Source organism: Pseudophryne corroboree, chromosome 1 (genome assembly GCF_028390025.1).
Source record: "Pseudophryne corroboree isolate aPseCor3 chromosome 1, aPseCor3.hap2, whole genome shotgun sequence".
Classification (NCBI taxonomy): domain Eukaryota; kingdom Metazoa; phylum Chordata; class Amphibia; order Anura; family Myobatrachidae; genus Pseudophryne; species Pseudophryne corroboree.
The window spans coordinates 966,837,124-966,855,363 of NC_086444.1; the positions used below are offsets into that span (position 1 = coordinate 966,837,124).

At 42.9% G+C, this 18,240-nt stretch overlaps 1 protein-coding gene across 2 annotated transcripts in view; it reads right to left on the reverse strand.

Annotated features, from left to right (window-relative positions):
* Positions 1-2,230: 2,230 nt before the first annotated feature.
* Positions 2,231-18,240, reverse strand: part of GLRB (glycine receptor beta) — a 268,807-nt gene continuing 252,797 nt past the window's right edge. For both annotated transcript variants that reach the window (XM_063920484.1, XM_063920485.1), the window contains one exon: positions 2,231-3,152. In XM_063920484.1, coding sequence (XP_063776554.1) covers positions 2,856-3,152 — 297 coding nt within the window. In that variant the 3' untranslated portion in view covers positions 2,231-2,855. The remainder of the gene's footprint in view (positions 3,153-18,240) is intronic.

An 18,240-nucleotide genomic window follows, 5' to 3' on the forward strand; every position in this document is an offset into this window, starting at 1 on the left:
TCCAATGGGGCTGCATGTCTGAACTGCTGTATACCAGGTGTAGAGAATGTCCATATAATCACAGCTCTGCAACCAAACCACTGCTGTAATCAAAGGATATCTCTATTATAGACGTGTATCAGAATCAAATGTATATATCAAACCTTGTTACCACATAAATACCTATGGGTCTGGAGAGGTGTGCACAAGACTAAACCTGGATAAGGCATTCTACCACCAAGGGTTAACAGCTGCAGGATCTCAAAAAGGATATTCAGCTACTGTGATTACACAAATACTCTGTTTAAACAATGTGCATCTGAGGCATAGAAATATATATCAAAAAAGCCATAATCAACGATCAATAAATACCTATAGGTCCAAGAGGATACACATAGGGCAGCCCCTGGGTTAAGCGTTTTCCCACATCAAATCCATAGCTACAAACAATAAATAAACCCAAATCAAAAGGTTATAGGATTATACAAACATCAAGCTTAATCAGTGGGACAAACCCAACATATATATATATTACTAGGTGGCAGTATAGCTGTAATATGCAGCACTTGCTGGTGACTTAAATTATTCACACATCAAACCTTTTAAGGCAAAGAACTGCAGGAAACATCTTAATCTCCATGTTGCAGCCCTTCCTTCTTGGACCGATACTAAGTGGGGTGTACACCTATTTGTGGAACTTCATGTTTGCACATTGCGTATTCTCAGGAACCAAGTGTAACTGCATGTTGCATACTCTGACTTCCCATATTGCTGTTCTCCTGTAAAGCTATGTTCCTCATTTGCTGTTTGTACCCCTGTGTATGAAGCTATAGCACTAGCTGCATCTTTTGCTGGAATGACAGCCTACTGCATTTGTTTTCCAAATGTCAACCAGTTACACACTAGAGCCAATGGTATGTTTCACGACTCCTAAGAGCTGCGGTGGTGGTGATGGCTAGGGCAGAGATGAGAAAGACATGGGATGGGTACAAAGATAATAAAGAGATGGAAAAGGGACAAAATGGTGAAGGGACAAAGAAGAGAGAAAGATAGATGTGGCAGAGAGGACACAGAAGCGGAAGGGAGGAAAGATATAAGGGATATATGGGTGGAGAGGGGAAAAAGATGAGAGGAGAGAGATGAGATAGACAGCGGGCAGAGCTAAAAACAGGGGGAGGGGACAGATGTGATGAAGAGAAACAGACATGGATGGATCTTGCACTGCATGGCATATTGAGACTAGAAGTATGAGGACATATCTGTAGAAAGCATGCACTTAGTACGTAAGTTTGAGCATAGAAGTTTTTACATTTATATTTGTGAAAGTCAAAAACATGCCATGTTATATTGTATCAACGTTAAGGTTTAGTGGTTTTGTAACTCAACATCCACAAATAGTATATTAAGTAATAAAGTTAAAAATAAGTTGAGCGTGCTGTATATGCTTCATATAATGCAGTTTTAACACATACATTTGATCACTGTTTTTACTATTGTTTATGCTATTAATGTTTGTTACTTATTCTAATGTTTTCATTTGATACGTGTGTCTAGCCTTGTCTTACGGTCATGCCTCAACAAAGAATTAGGAAAACATTAATGTGGTCCTGATCTATCCCAGTGATATGAGAATTTTTAAATATGAAATTGATGTAAGTTAATAAGTTGTTATTGTATGTCACAGACCTGGGTATAATCACCTAGCTTGGATAGTCTCTTGATATAAAATGTCACTGACACAAAAAGAGATCAGTATGTCAACTCCATTTTTAGTCATTAAGCACTAACTTCTCATCATATTACACTCCATTTATTAACAATAGTTGCTTTTTTTTAAAGAATCTATTGTGGCAGATAGGCGTGGTTTTTATAACAATACATTTAAGGCAGAAATTAGTTTACAGTAACTCTGATTACATAATGTTGTGATTCCAAGTTGGGATCACACAGGACAATGTTCCTTTTTTAACTAAATATCTGTTGTGGTAGAACTTTGTGTTTAATTCCGAGTTTGAAATATAATTTTGAGGGATTTTAGTTACATTTTCATTAACTCTTTTCACACCAACGGTTGGTATGCTCAGATGGGTTAGGACATCCTGTAAACACTCTAATGGTCTGTTTGGGCAGAATTTGGTTCTTGCATCACCCACTTTTCACAGTATCAAATATCTAAAAATACATAATCTTTGTCAAAACTATGTTTACAAATTAGTAATGTTCTTTGTTAATACATATCAACTGAGGCACATTTGATTTACAGTTTTTAATATGTCGTTTTTTTTACACATTAGCTTTAGCTCACGCAAAGGATACAGCGCAGTTTCTTAAATAGTTAATTTTACAAAAAATAGTCTTTGATCATGTATCTTACACATTGACAGGGGTTAACTTTTAATTATGAATTAAATATATATATATTTTTATGTTTTGAATAACTGTACATTTTTGTCTGGACACAGTGCTATCCAAACTTATATAATATATTTTCATTTGAAAATAAGAAGGATTTACCTTTAAATACTACATAAATGGAAATATGATTTGAATGACACTCAACGTGCACAAAGTTTTCTTGAAAGCATGTCATAACTTTTCATAATAAAATAGTAGAAGTCTGGGGATTTTATGTATGCAATACTCATAACCGTGGTTATAGCAGAAAGTTTACCTTACATGTATATACATCATTTTAAGCACAGACATTGCAGTGTCATGCTTCCATTTTGAAAAAAAATCCCATTTTCATTACAATTGCATGGCATCTACAATGTAAGATATTGCTTTGCAAATGTAGACAAGATCACAAGTTGGCTGCAAGGAGTGTAAGAGTAATGGTGGCTTTTCTTGTGAACTCAAAGTAAGACCTCGAGTTATCATAAATATACCAGCCAATATATAACATTAAAGAACAAGAAGCAGAAAGGAAACAAGGCCCTTGAGTAAAGGTCGATTCGTTTGGCTTCTGATGGAATGACCGGCTTGGCAGGAGGCGGCTTTTTATTGTTCTTTATTTGTGATTTTCCTAGACCATTGTTGACGTCTATTGGTTTTCCATAACAATCATAATTGGACAATTCAAAATCTCTGGGCAAGCTTCCGACAATGCTGAAGTCATTGGATCTCAGATCGGATTTAGAAGTGCAGACTTTTTTGCATCTTGTTTCTGCAACCTGGGAATAATAAATATCTGAATTATTAATCTAAAATGTATGAAATAAACATCAAATAGCAAAAGTTAGATATAGAACATGCAAGCCCAGGGAAATGAAGACTGCATTTTCTTTGATTCATAAATAAGACTCTAGGTACACTGATAATATTCAGATTACATTATGTGCATCATACAAATGGATGATGGCTGGAACAAATAGGTAGGTACAATTATATGTTCTGTATCCAGAAAGAAAATGTACATTTCATGCATCTGGAATACAAATAAATTATGTTTGTCCCAGTAAACAATATAGTTCACATTCCTCAATTTAAAAATAAAATTAGATTAAGAAATTGCTATTTTAATTGACAACTGTAATCTATAAAAAAGAAACATAAATTTAATTGCAGATGAGAACCATAGGGCCTATTTCATGTCCATATAGATTCTCTTACCGTATAGCCTCTGTCACCACTGTTGGAATCTAATCAACAGTATCTAAAAACCTTGTGATAAATTATAGAAATTTTTCTTTACATTTCGCCCAAAACCGCTTACCACAAGGCCTAGTAGTGGGTGTCCTCTTAATAAAACACTGATTTTCCTTTGTAGAATATGTTGATCCTGTGCATTGCTAAAAACACTTTATGTATTTGAAAGCTTCCGTCATATCCTCCCTCTACGTGCCTTCTAGCACAGTCAAAATAGGTTTTCACCTAAAAATAATCCCAACAGTTTTAAAACTTGACACACTTACTTAGAGGTGTCTAGTGAATTATACAAAAGTCCTGGTGAACGGGAGGTGAACTCTAGCGGCAGTGATGTGAAACATGTCACTTTTTTTGTTTTTTCGTTTTTATCTCGGAAACTGTTGGTCCTAGCAAATATGTAGTCATATACAACAATAAAGCTTATCAGTCATAATAGGTTTTCACCTAAAAATAATCGATAACACCATTTTTTATTTCACAGCTTTGAAATGAAATACTTAAACAAAAAGTAAAATTGGGTGTATTGGATTTTTGATGAGTAGAAGTGGCCTACAGGAGCTAATGAGCACTATATACACTCCGGTATCTGATGAAAAGATGCTGCAGGGTAAAGCTTTTGCTAGAGCAGTACGTGCTCTGATACTAATTTCCATGCGTCCGGACATTTCTCTTACGCCAAATCATGTTACCTATACTTGCAGGACATGATAAAGATACCCTCTGTAATGACTGTAGATGAATTACACAACTTTGTGCAAGAGAGCTACTTCACAATGCGGAGGACTGACTGATTTTGGATTGGGGTGTTGTCAGACCAGACAATTGATGTGTGGGATGAAAAGCATGGGTGGCTTGACGCGAGGGCGGGGAATCACAGACAGTGTGATAAGCAAATGGGTTCTAGGGATGACTGCTACCCATGAAATTTGCTAGTCACTTGAAGAGTTCCAGTGATCGCAGAAACGCACCATAGCGCATATTTTACCCAATTTTGAAGCCTGGGGACTCACTTTTTTTGAATGGGTGGGTCCCCAGGGATGCACTCCACTGGGATTGACTAGAGGTGTAATGATTGATGTCTCCCTTGCCCAGCTGCAGAGAGGACACAAAACGTGGAGACGGAGCCTCTTGGGCAAGGGAGACATCTATCATTAAACCCCTAGCCGGTCCCCGGGACCCACCAATTCAGAAAAAGTGTATATGACGCTTCCCTGGCGTTCTGACCTCGACAGTGACCAACCGTCTGTGCATTCATAACACAGCAGCTACCAGCCTGTTCAGTGCTGGCGCTGCTGCAGTTCTGATTGGCTGACGCAGCTCCTTTAGAGTTAAACCACAAGGAGGGGGAGCCACGCACCTCTGATATCCCGCATGCTCCACTAAGCGCAGCAGCAGCGGGGATGGGGTTGGGGAGTATGTTCCAGGCGCACAACGCAAGGAGGATCTGGCAGTGAAGGAGCAGCTACACTGCCGCATGTCAGTGCTAGCGTTTGCATCCGTCTTTTATCCTCTCTATGCAGTCCAGCACGAAGCAGGTTTAAATCTCACTATACATATCCCCTTACCACCCGTTATCTATGGAGATCAGCGGCAGCCTCTTTGCTTGATTTATTAGGCTGTGCTGTAAACGGAGCTCGGAGGTGGTGGGGGAGGGCTGCAGTGTCCATAAAGTTATTACTGTGTGCACCCAGGTCCCAGCATAAGACTGGGCTAAGCACAAGGAGGCACAAGTCAGGGGTGAGGGCTGCTGAACGTTCAGCTCATGGAACCGAAGAGGCTGAGCTGTAGTTTGCACTGCAGGGAGACATGTAATAGCAGCCAGTAGCAACAGCAGGTGGGATTCTGTCCCCTTTCTCTCTCTCCTTGGCCATATTACACCATCTCTAGCCTACACATCAAGCAGTATGGACTCCTTGCTCTGCTTCATGCAGTTAAGTAGCTGCAGATTTTGGCACCCAGCCATGGCAGGCACGTGGCTGTTAGCACCTTTCTGTGGTTACTTTGAGCAGGGTCTGGTGTTTGTCCTGGGCATTGTGCATGGGGAACTTAATGCAGGTGTCTGAATGGGTGGGGGACGACACTTAAACACTAAGGGGTATTCTCAATTGCAGTTGAAAGTTGCCGTCTGTCAGAAAGATGGCAGTTTTCGACTTTTTAGGTCGGAAGGGGTTCCGACCTATTCAATACACCCCAGAATTTTCTGACAAGTCGGGAATTCCGACTTGACAGAAAGCACGTGGATCGGCGGAATAGCCGCCGATCCGTGTGTTTCTGACGGAAACGGGGCCAAATCCGATAGGTTTTGGCCCCGTTTCCAACCATCTCAATCCGACTTTAAAAAAAGTCGGATTGAGATGAGGGAGCTGAGAGGAGATGACGGGGTAGAGAATCGGAGAGACAGGGGAGAGCAGTGGCTACAGCACAGCGTAGCAGAAGCTGGGAGCTGGGAGGACACTGCCGTGAGCGGTGGCGATGCCACATCCTCCTGCTACGCTGTGCTGTAGCCGCTGCTCTCCCCTGTCTCTCCGCTGCTCTACCCCGTCTTCTCCTCTCAGCTCCCCCATCTCAATCCGACTTTTTTTAAAGTCGGATTGAGACGGTCAGGAACGGTCAAATCCTGTCGGATTTGGCCGTTCATTGAATAGCCCTTGACGGATCCATTCTGACAAATGCATGTCGGAATGGATCCGACTTTATTTGAATATACCCCTAAAATGTAATCAATACTTTGCAAACTGCAGTCTTTGATGCTGACTACATTTCCCAAATGCTTAAACTATGGAAAGGTGCCTGATAGGCAACACCAACTATAAATGGCGTTGCCTATAGAAGTCTATGGGCTTATTTACGCAGAAATCCCCAGAGATGGATCCTTCTGATCCCTCTTCCCCCGCCCCCTGCATGCGCTGGCTCATGGTCATAAATCCAGAAGTCCTAACTTAGCATGAGACTGATATCAGAAGAGTTGTTGAGTGCGTAAGAAATCATGCATACATCATTAATAAATGCCGGTATGCATCCGATAAGGGACCCATAGTAGCTACATAAAGATATATATCAGCTTTTTATCTGCAACAAAAAGTAATAAGAAATAAAGAAATTAGAATAATCCTTGTGAACACCCAAACATTTTTTTTAAAACATTGGTAAATTGGAGGAGTTTGGACCAGAAAAGGGAGGGGTCAGGATAGGTCATTAAATCAGCCCCCATAAAATAAAAAAGTCTAGATCCTCCACTGACACACGAGTGGGCCCCAACCAGGAGTCCACCGGCAGTATAAGTAAAAGACTACCTTACACACAGGTCCCGGCAATGACTCCACCTGCAATATCTGGCCGACTTCACTGAGTGCAACAGCAAGGAAAGGGGTGGGTTTGTGGGCATTATCGCAAGAGGCTAGAGCACAGTCCTCTGCTCCAGGAGTCTAGTAGATTCCGGTGGTGAAGGGAAAGGGTTGCAGCTCTGCCGCATACACAAGTCCCGACAAGGAGTACGCACCACCAGCCCTGTATCAAACCTCTCCTGTAGAGGAGCAGAGTCCAGCTGATGAACAAACTGATGTCCGGGACTAATCAGTGCACCTGCTTAGATCCACCACGGACCTAAAAAATAAATGTGAAAGCATTGCAGGAACAGAGAGGTGCTGGGAACAGTTGCTGGATGATTTGCAGAATTGAATAGCTTTTAGAACATGGTGTCCAGAGGGTATCACCCTTCAGTGTCTGATCTCATTCAATTCCCTCTATCAGGTATGAGCTGTCACTATCTCCCTAGTCACCCACAATCTCCCTGTCATCCACTATCTGCCTGTCACCCCCTTCCCTACCCCCAGTACTACCTGCCTTTACCCCCAGCTCTATCCCATCTTCTCCATGCCTCTCCCCCCAAATTTTGTGATGGGACCCAGATTTTTTTAAAGTAATGGGTCCCCGGGACCCACAAATTTTGTCACTCGGCGCGATTACTGGAGTTCACTGGAATCCTGTTTTCTACTAGTGAACAGCATGAAGATTTTGGGGAGGCACATAAAGTTAGAGACACTGCAGATATTGCTAAGCTCTCAAGTTGGTTTCAGAGTCAACCTCCATTTCCAGTGACAAATGAAATAATGTCAATAGCGAGTGGAGTTGTAGGTAATGATAAAGTCACTTGCTACAATGTTTATTCAGTAGGAATGCAAGCAATTAATGAAATAGTGGGACATAGTTTTTCAGACGTCAAATAGTCACAAAAAAATCGAGCTCTCCCTTTCGCAAGTATGTCGAATTCCGTTAAAGTTCGAGGTGAAACTGAGGTGATCGACCCTTTGATGATATTCCAAAAGATATGCATCTGCAAGCAGACCGATGACGACCTAAAGACATGAATGAAGTATGAGTTGGCTCCCTTTCCATTATCGTTGTTTGATGAAAATGGGTTGCGGAAAACTAAAAAATAATAGTTATAGTAGACCGTTGATAACGCTATTTCTCCTAAGTCCACAGTATCCACAGAATAAGCATTGGGGATACGAGGTAGCGACAGCGGATTGGCACCAACGATCAAAGCTTTCGGCCTCCCAGAATGCAATGGGCCAGTCCCCTATGTCCCCGCCTCCTGGCTCAGGCAATTCAGTTGTTTTCCAAAGCTCAATGCAGGAGCATCATAGAGAGCCCTAATCAGGCGAGAAGAACACACATGCACTCCCTTCCGCACAAAAAGGAAGAGGTTAGTAGGTGAAAGGATCCTCAAATCAGGTGCGTCAGGGTGGGATCCCTGTGGAAACTGTGGACTTAGGAGAAATAGAGTTATCAATGATAAATCTACCATAACTATTATTTCTCCTGCCGGGTCCACAGGTTATTCAAAGGATAAACATTGGGATGTCCCAAAGCAAATTCAGTGGTGGGGACTCTCCTGATTGGACAGGAGAATCCTTCGCCCGAATTCAGCATCCTGAAAGGCAAAGCTATCAAAGGTATAATAGCTAATGAATGTGTTAATGGAAGACCATGTGGCTGCCTTACATATCTGTTCAGCTGCAGCACCATGTTGTGCTGAAAATTACGGACTTACCTTACAAGTAGAGTGAATAGGGAAGTCCAGTGTCTGCTTGTTAGCAGGCCATCCTCTCTTGTGAAATCTGTAGAGAACAAATAGAGTCTTTCTGATAGCACTGGTACGATCCACGTAGATGCTTAAGGCATGGACAACGTCCAACGATGCATCTCCTGCAAAAAGATCCGGCCCTTGGAAGGCCGTGACAACAATTTCTTTGTTAAGGTCGAATTTAGACACCACCTTAGGAAGATAACCAGATTTGGTTATAAGAACCGCTCTATCTGGTTGAAAAACCAGAAAAGGAGGGTGACAAAATAATGCCCCTAAATCTGAAACTCTTCTAGCTGGAGCAATAGCCAGTAGAAAGAGAGCTTTAGCTGTCAACCATTTAAGATCCACTTGCTTTAGTGGTTCAAATGGAGCAACTTGAAGCGCCTTTAGGACTAAACTTAAATCCCAAGGCCCTGCAGGAGGTACAAAGGGAGGTTGGATGTTAAGCATTCCTTGGAAGAATGTTCGAACATCCTGTAGGTTAGCAAATTTCTTTTGGCACCATACAGTCAATGCTGACACCTGCACTTTCAAGGAAGCCAACCATAAACCTCAGTGATCGCGCCAAGCGAAAAAAATTGTGGGTCCCAGGGACCCCTCACTTTAGAAAATGTGGGTCCTACTGCGCCATTTCTGGGTTCCATCACATATTATTGGTGGGGGGAGGGGGAGACCATGCATCTGTTGGGGAAGTGCTGGGGGGTGCAAGGGACAGGCAGGGCTGAGAGTAAGATAGCAGCTGGAGCAGTATTGGAGGGCAAGGAGGGGGTGAGAGGCAGGCAGCACTGAAGGTAGGGAGGTGGTAAGGGTGGATATTAGTTATGGCAGTACTGGGGGCAAGGAGGTTTATTGGGACAGGCAGTGCTGTGGAGTAAATTGCTGGGGCAAGGGGGGGTAGGCAGTACTATTGGTTCTGTATAGTAAGAAGCTTCCAGTTTAATTATCACAAAACAGATACATTAATATATGCACAAACGCCCGCAAGTAGCCAATGTAATTTCCTGGAAAACATTCCCTGCCTTTAAGCAGTACTGTGCTTTTATGTTGCACATGCTGTACCACTGCTGTAACCCCTTAATACATAATCTCCACTATGTGTCACTGCTGGAAGTTATAAAAAAGGAAAATGAAAGAGAGAGAGAATGTAGAGTGGAGAAGAGTATGTATTAAGAGCTTACAACAGTAAAATAATATGTTCAACATAAATGCACAGTACTGCTTAAAGGAAGGGAATGTTTTCTAGAAAATTACATTGGCTACTTGCGGGCGTGCACCTAGAAATGTCATTGCTCCGTCCTGGGTCTCATGACGTCACTGCCGCCCTTACCTCATTGTTTAGGTTCAGCTGCAGTTTCATGACGTCCTGACTTCTGCGCTGGGGTCAGTCACTACATTGTGACATCGGACCCCCTGCAACAACAATGTTCTCCTTCTTTGCTGCAGCGTACTGTTATGAGTCCGTCTGACTCATTATTAGTACTGCTGCTGTCAATGCCGCTGTGGTCCCTTTCAGTACTGCGGGCCCCGGCGTACACAGATACCCTCCACTCCCCCGCACTTCACGCCTGCTAGAGCCCTGAGCATTTAAACCCCCCCAGGCCACGGTAAAACTAAGAACACAGCCAGCTGCCCCTCACTCCCGCCAGAGCGCTGCGCATCAGGACCCGCCCCCGTCACCTAAGAAACCCTCCCCCACCGCTGCAGAAACACTCAGCCCCAGGCCCTCCGTACTGAGCCACCACTGCAAGTCCAGCCAAGCTGCAGTGGAGCGCGTCCCAGGGACCCGGCCACTTTTTAAATGCGAGTCCCCGCCCTCAAAACAGGGTAAAATATGCGCTATAGCGCGTTTTTGCGAACACTGGACCTTTGTACATTCCTGCCTGAAGGAATGCTAGGACTCTGGAAACTCTTTAAGACCTAGGGCCAAATTTCCGGTCACTGCACTATTGAATATAGGCTTGTCATATTCGATGATAAATGCGAGCTGAGGATGGTTTCCTTGCTCTGAGCATTATTTGAATTACCTGTTGCAAGAATCCTCTTGCTTTCAGAATGGAAGTCTCAAGAGCCACGTCGTCAAAGACAAGTCGATCCAGGTGCTTGTAATAGCAAGGACCCTGTGACAGTAGATCTGGACGTTGAGGGAGTAGAAATGGAGCTTCAATCGACAGCCTCTGCAGATCTGTGTACCAATGTCTTCTGGGCCAAGCCAGAGCTATTAGTATTACGGCACCCTTTCCTTGTTTTACCTATCGCATCACCTGGGCAACAGGGCGATCGGTGGAAACACATAGGCCAGACGAAATTCCCAACTCACTGACAGGGCATCCACAAAGGTTGCTCTGGGATCCTTTGTTTTTGACCCATACGTGGGAACTTTGTTGTTCCGATGGGATGTCATGAGATCTATCTCCGGTAACCCCCACTTGTCTACCAGAGTCTGGAAGACCTTGGGGTGTAAAGCCCTTTAGTTTGCATGAATGGTGTGTCGACTGAGAAAATCCGCTTCCCAGTTTAGGACTCTTGGAATAAACACTGCGCACAAGGCTGGATGATGAAGTTCTACCCACCTTAACGTGTGGCTAACCTCCTTCATTGTTTTTTGGCTGCGAGTTCCTCCTTGATGATTGAGGTACGCTAATGTTGTTGCATTGTCCGAGCGAATTTGAACTGGCTTCCATTTGGAAAGGATCACACGTTGCAGAGGCCTTGAGTGAAACAGAGCATACTCCACCATGTCGAATGTCGACACCACGAATCCCATCACGCGCATTGCTGTGTGAATGGATAGCCTTTGACTGTGTAACCGCTCCTGAATCCTTGACTGAATTTTGGATATTTTGTTCAGAGGGAAAATTACTCTCTGAAGACCCGAATCCAACACAGCCCCCAAGTGAGGTATCCGTTGTGATGGAACCAGGGACGACTTTGCCCAATTTATGAGCCAACCGTGTCTCAACAAACAAACTATTGTCTGTTGCAGATGACACTGAAGCAATTCCTGAGATTGTGCCAGGATTAATAACTCGTCGAGGTATGGAAAAATCCTTATCCCCTGCTGATTGAAATAAACTGCCATTACCACCATAATTTTGGTGAATACACTGGGAGCTGTGGCCAGTCCAAATGGAAGGTCCTGAAACTGAAAATGTTGCTGGAGGATAGCAAGCCTGATATAGTGCTGATGGGACAGTACTATAGGAACATGTGGGTAAGCATCCTGGATATCCAGGGATACCATAAAATCCTCCGGCTCCATGGCCAAAATAATGGAACATAAAGTCTCCAAATGAAACCGAGGCACCAAAATGTACTTGTTCAGCACTTTGAGATTGAGTATGGGCCAGAACGACCCATTTGGCTTCTGGACTAGAAACAGGTTGGATAAAACCTTGTCCTCGTTGTGCAGGAGGAACGGGAATTATCACTCTTGACTGAAGCAACTTCTAAACTGCCTCTTGCAGAGCTTTGGCCTTCATTTCCACTGAAGATGGGCTGGTCCAAAAAATCTTTGAGATTAAGACTGTTTGCCATAACCATTTCCTTTTGCTTGATTACGAAAGGCCCGTAAAGCTGGAAATCTAGGTTTGGATTTGTGTGTGGAAGGAAACTTCACTTTCTTGGAGTCTGCTTCCGACTACAAAATACTGTTTAATTCTTTACCAAAAAGAATATCTCCAGTAAAAGGCTCCAGAACCTTCTTGGATTCTGAGTCAGCTTTCCACGTACGTAGCCAAACCACTCTGCGAGCTGCTACTGCTGAGGCTGATGCCTGAGAGTCAATTGTACCCATATGCAATGCTGCTTCTTCCATAAAAATAGCCGCCTGTTTAATATGTGCAATATGAGATTTTTGCTCTCTAGATGCTAATGAAAGATCATCCTCCAATGCATCGACCTATGCTACCACTGCTTTTGCCATCCAGGCTGAAGCCATAGCTGGTCTTATGATTGCCCCAGACCAGGAGAAAATAGTTTTTAGAAAAACATCATCAAATGATGAAAAACATAATTTAATGATGTTGAAGGCAGAGGTAATGTAGATTTACGCACCAATCGAATGACATGCGTATCTACTTTGGGAGCCACCTCCCTTTTTAAATAGTGCCCAGCCGGAAGAGAATAATGGGAATTTCATTTCTTTGGAATTCTAAACTTCTTACTGGGTGTTGCCCAAGCATCTTGCATAATTTCCGTCAGCTGTTCTGACCCAGGAAATTCAGTCCTTGCTGTTTTAGGACGTTTAAACACAGGAGCCTTAGATTTTAACAAAGGCACTGCTGCTTCCGCTAAGGATAGAATGGCTTTCATAGCACTAATTAGCTCAGGTATGTCCACTGAGCTGAGACCTTCATCTTCATCTCTGTATGCAGACCTGGAGTGTGATGAGTCCTCATCTTCCGACGAGTCCCCATCTGAAACGGGTAGACTGTGAAGATGTTGTTTCATGTCTATGTGTTTTACTTTTCATCGGCCTATCAGCCTATTTTTGTTGAAAGGCTGCAGATTCCTGTACTGGATATGATAAACCCCAGGTGGAATGTTGCATGCAAGGGTTAATAGGGCAACCTACAGTATCCCTGGTATAGGAGCTGGCATTATCCACTCAGCTATACTGGATAATGTCTGTGCAAACGTAGCATATAGGGGTTCAATTTGAACTTCTGCCTGCCTTGGATTATTCAGGAGGATTTGGTGAAAACTGAAACAGTTTACACATAATCCATTTTGAACCAGATCCTGAGAGGTTAACCCAGCTTTGCAATACAAACATGAAATGAGTGTTGGTGCTGTTGTGGAGTGTGTACCCTTACCTCTCTTAGACATGATAAACAAATCACACACCTGTACAGTGTTAACTACACAATTTGTGACTGAAATCACTTTACAACTTTTTAAAGTGACATACTAATCAATCACAAGTTATAGATTAGTATAATAAGCAATATGAGCACATATTTCAAGTATGTAGGAGAAATGTATTACTGCATTACCTTATATAGGACTTTAAACGTATTCAGACAAACAGCGAAAGAAACAGCAGCAATAGTTTACAGACTCACATGCACCAGGCACTTATCCAACTATTCATACTCAAGAGAGTGGGATACAGGGAGACTTAACCCTGCTTCCAGGATCGATCACGCACCAGTCATACAGCCGCCTATGGTGCGACTTGGTCCTTTTAGATACTGTACACAGCGTCTCAGACGGAAGCAGGAAATCAGTTCATGGCAGGAAACTAAGAGGAAACTGGTCATGAGCCAAGGGGAGGGGCGACCAAGGGAGCGTCTTAAGGCCCATACACACTGGGTGATTTTGAGCTGAAGGCAGCTCACTTTTGGTGTTTTGAGCTGCTCTCAGCTCAAAACCGCCCAGTGTGTATGCCCCAGTGATGAGCGATGATATGAGCTCCTGCTTCATCGCCGGCAGCGCCATTCATCTGCTGGTATTACCAGTAGATGAACGGCGGGGTGAAAGGCTTTCCATAGCGTCCTGCTATGGAAAGCCGTTCACCCCTGCTGACATCGCTGTGCATACACACTGGACAAAAACGCTGTGTCAGCAACTGTCCGGTAGTCTCCATTCCTAAACAGTGTGGCTGTGTCTCGCGTTTCACCTGCTAAGCTGAACCGATGCCTTACCTTCTTCCCGTGCTCCGGCCACTGCCTAGTAATGTCTGCTGGACTTGCTAGTACATCCTACACAGACGCCCGCCGAAACAGCATTGTGCACGTGGATAAGCGTTGTCGCGACCCGTCTGGGAGTTGTTGAAGCGACTTTTTCTAAGGTACATATAAGACACTTTTAGAAAGTGTGCTCAAAAAAAAAAGAGTAAGACTATAAAAATAAAATAATAAAAAGCTTATGGCTGCTAAAAACCAGCAGCCCACTGACCATGGTCCGGCTCCTGCCACACCAAACAAAATACTGAATTGCCTTAGCAGGGGATATAGGGGACTGGCCCGTTGTATTCTGGGAAGCTGAAAGTTTTAATCGTTGGTGTCAATCCGCTGTCGCTACCTCATATCCCTAATGTTTATCCTGTGAATAACCTGTGGACCCTGCAGGAGAAATCAGCCCTGAATAATGTGTTTGAAGTGTCAATTACAGAAATTGACTTCCTAGACTTTGATATTGTTGTTGATGGTGGATTCTTGCTGCACAAGGTATTGTGACACCAAGATTCAAAAATTTCGATTAGCCACTGCTACATCAAGTACCTTCTCAAGCATTACTTGGGCAAAATTTGTACTGTGGTGTTTGATGGTTACTCCTCCACCTAGTGCAGTACTAAGAGAGCTGAACAAAGCCGAAGATACAAGTTGAAGAAGTACGTACATACATTTTAATGAGGGTACAGTTATCACCGTCAAACAGGTGGATTTTCTTTCCAACGAAAAGAGTAAGTCAAGGCTTATTTCCTTTCTTTCAGTGGCACTTAGGAACCAGGGAATACAACTTAGAGAAGCATCTGATGATGCTGATACATTAATTATTAAAACCGCTACAGAAAAATCAGAGGAATATACCAACGTAGCAGTAATCGGTGAAGATATTGATCTCATGGTTCTACTTATGGCTTTGAACTCGCTCGAACGACAAATACTGTTAATCAAGCTGAGCCATGGCAACGCTGAAAGAAAAGTTTATTCAAGCAACGATTTGCAAAGTGAGGGGCTGACAAATAGCATTCTCTTTTTGCATGGATTTAATGAAGGTGACACCACTTCGACATCATACCGAAAAGGTAAAATCAAGTCTGTCAATTTGTTCAGGGAACATGCTGCAGAGTTGCAAGGTATTGCTGATGTTTTCAACAGTCCAACCTCTTCTCATGAGGCTGTAGCAGAGGCACGGAAGAGAATGTTTCTAAAATTGTACGGAGCACTTGCTTATAAACAGACATCCCCCAACTTGTATCAGTATCACTTGTTCATGCAAGCAGTGTCTAATGTCAAGGAGAAGCAAAACAACATTCCTATCGAGTATACCACCAAGGACAATTTTGGATGGGAAACCAATTATGACCTGAAAGCTGGGGGTGGAAGCAGGAAAATAATCAGCTTATTCAGGTCACAACTGAAGACCTTTTCGCACCTGACAAAATCCTAAATCTAATTTTTTGTAAATGCAAGACTGGTTGTGAACCCAGGTGTGGGTGTAGAAAAACTGCACTACGGTGTACGAACATCTGTCATTCTTGCCATAGCGAATGCTTGAATGCCACACATATCATAATTGATGAGGAAGAAGACCAAGAAGATTTGGATTTACTGCATCAAGATGAGGCCTAACCAGTGACACTATCTCAACAACCTGTCACGTCCATCGCTTCACAGGAAGAAGCAGGAACCTCCTCAAGCAAAAAATCCAGATTCGAGTGAAAGAACTATCAAAAACTTTTTTTACTACATTAACTACTTCTCTTTTTTTTTCATTTTACTTTTTGTTTAAGTATTTCATTTCAAAGCTGTGAAATAAAAAATTGTATTAACGATTATTTTTAGGTGAAAACCTATTATGACTGATAAGCTTTATTGTTGTATATGACTACATATTTGCTAGGACCAACAGTTTCCAAGATAAAAATGAAAAAAAAAAAAAAAAAAAACAGAAATAAAGTGACATGTTTCATGTCACTGCCACTAGAGCTCACCTCCGATTCATCAGGACTTCTGTGTAATTCATCACTAGACACCTCTAAGTAAGTGTGAAAAGTTTAAAACTGTGGGAATTATTTTTAGGTGAGGGCCTTTTTTGCCCTTCGCTGATGGGCTATTCTTTGCTTCAAACTATTACAGTTATTTGGAGTAATTCGCAAACCAAAAAAGCACACTATGATAAACCATGTGCACTGCAGATGGGGAAGATGTAACATGTGCAGATAGTTTTCAATTTGGATGGGGTGTGTTCAAACTGTAATCTAAATTGCAGTGTAAAAATAAAGCAGCCAGTGTTTACCCTGCTCAGAAACAACACACCCCACCCAAATCTAAATCTTTCTGCACATGTTACAGCTCCCCCACCTGCAGTGCAACATGGTTTTGCCCAATTGCTAGCTTTTTAGGGTTACTAAAAACTTTTTAGGTTTGCTAACAACTCTGAATTACCCCCTATATACATTATACTGTAGTTACTCTTTTCTGGCAAGCTTTGCGAAGTAGACAACATACCATTTCAGCAGCTCTTCTATGCACATTCTCTTACAGAATTCTATTTATTCCACCTATTCAGTATAGTTAGATTCCCTTTCGTAAAGTGCTATACTTACATATTTACAGTATATTAAGGTAAACCATTAATTTTATGGTGCACATTGTGTAGAATGTGACGTTTTATAACAGGTGCATACAGTAATGTTGTAAAAAGTAATGAAAACCATATTTTGTGACTCTTTGAAATAATAAGAATTTACTTACCGATAATTCTATTTCTCGTAGTCCGTAGTGGATGCTGGGAACTCCGTAAGGACCATGGGGAATAGCGGCTCCGCAGGAGTCTGGGCACAAAAGTAAAGCTTTAGGACTACCTGGTGTGCACTGGCTCCTCCCCCTATGACCCTCCTCCAAGCCTCAGTTAGGATACTGTGCCCGGACGAGCGTACACAATAAGGAAGGATTTATGAATCCCGGGTAAGACTCATACCAGCCACACCAATCACACCGTACAACTTGTGATCTGAACCCAGTTAACAGCATGATAACAGAGGAGCCTCTGGATAGATGGCTCACAACAACAATAACCCGATTTTGTTAACAATAACTATGTACAAGTATTGCAGACAATCCGCACTTGGGATGGGCGCCCAGCATCCACTACGGACTACGAGAAATAGAATTATCGGTAAGTAAATTCTTATTTTCTCTGACGTCCTAGTGGATGCTGGGAACTCCGTAAGGACCATGGGGATTATACCAAAGCTCCCAAACGGGCGGGAGAGTGCGGATGACTCTGCAGCACCGAATGAGAGAACTCCAGGTCCTCCTCAGCCAGGGTATCAAATTTGTAGAATTTTGCAAACGTGTTTGCCCCTGACCAAGTAGCTGCTCGGCAAAATTGTAAAGCTGAGACCCCTTGGGCAGCCGCCCAAGATGAGCCCACCTTCCTTGTGGAATGGGCTTTTACAGATTTTGGCTGTGGCAGGCCTGCCACAGAATGTGCAAGCTGAATTTTATTACAAATCCAACGAGCAATAATCTGCTTAGAAGCAGGAGCACCCAGCTTGTTGGGTGCATACAGGATAAACAGCGAGTCAGATTTTCTGACTCCAGCCGTCCTGGAAACATATATTTTCAGGGCCCTGACTACGTCCAACAACTTGGAGTCCTCCAAGTCACTAGTAGCCGCAGGTACCACAATAGGTTGGTTCAGATGAAACGCTGAAACCACCTTAGGGAGAAAATGAGGACGAGTCCTCAATTCCGCCCTGTCTGAATAGAAAATCAGATAAGGGCTTTTACAGGATAAAGCCACCAATTCTGACACGCGCCTGGCCGAGGCCAGGACCAACAGCATGA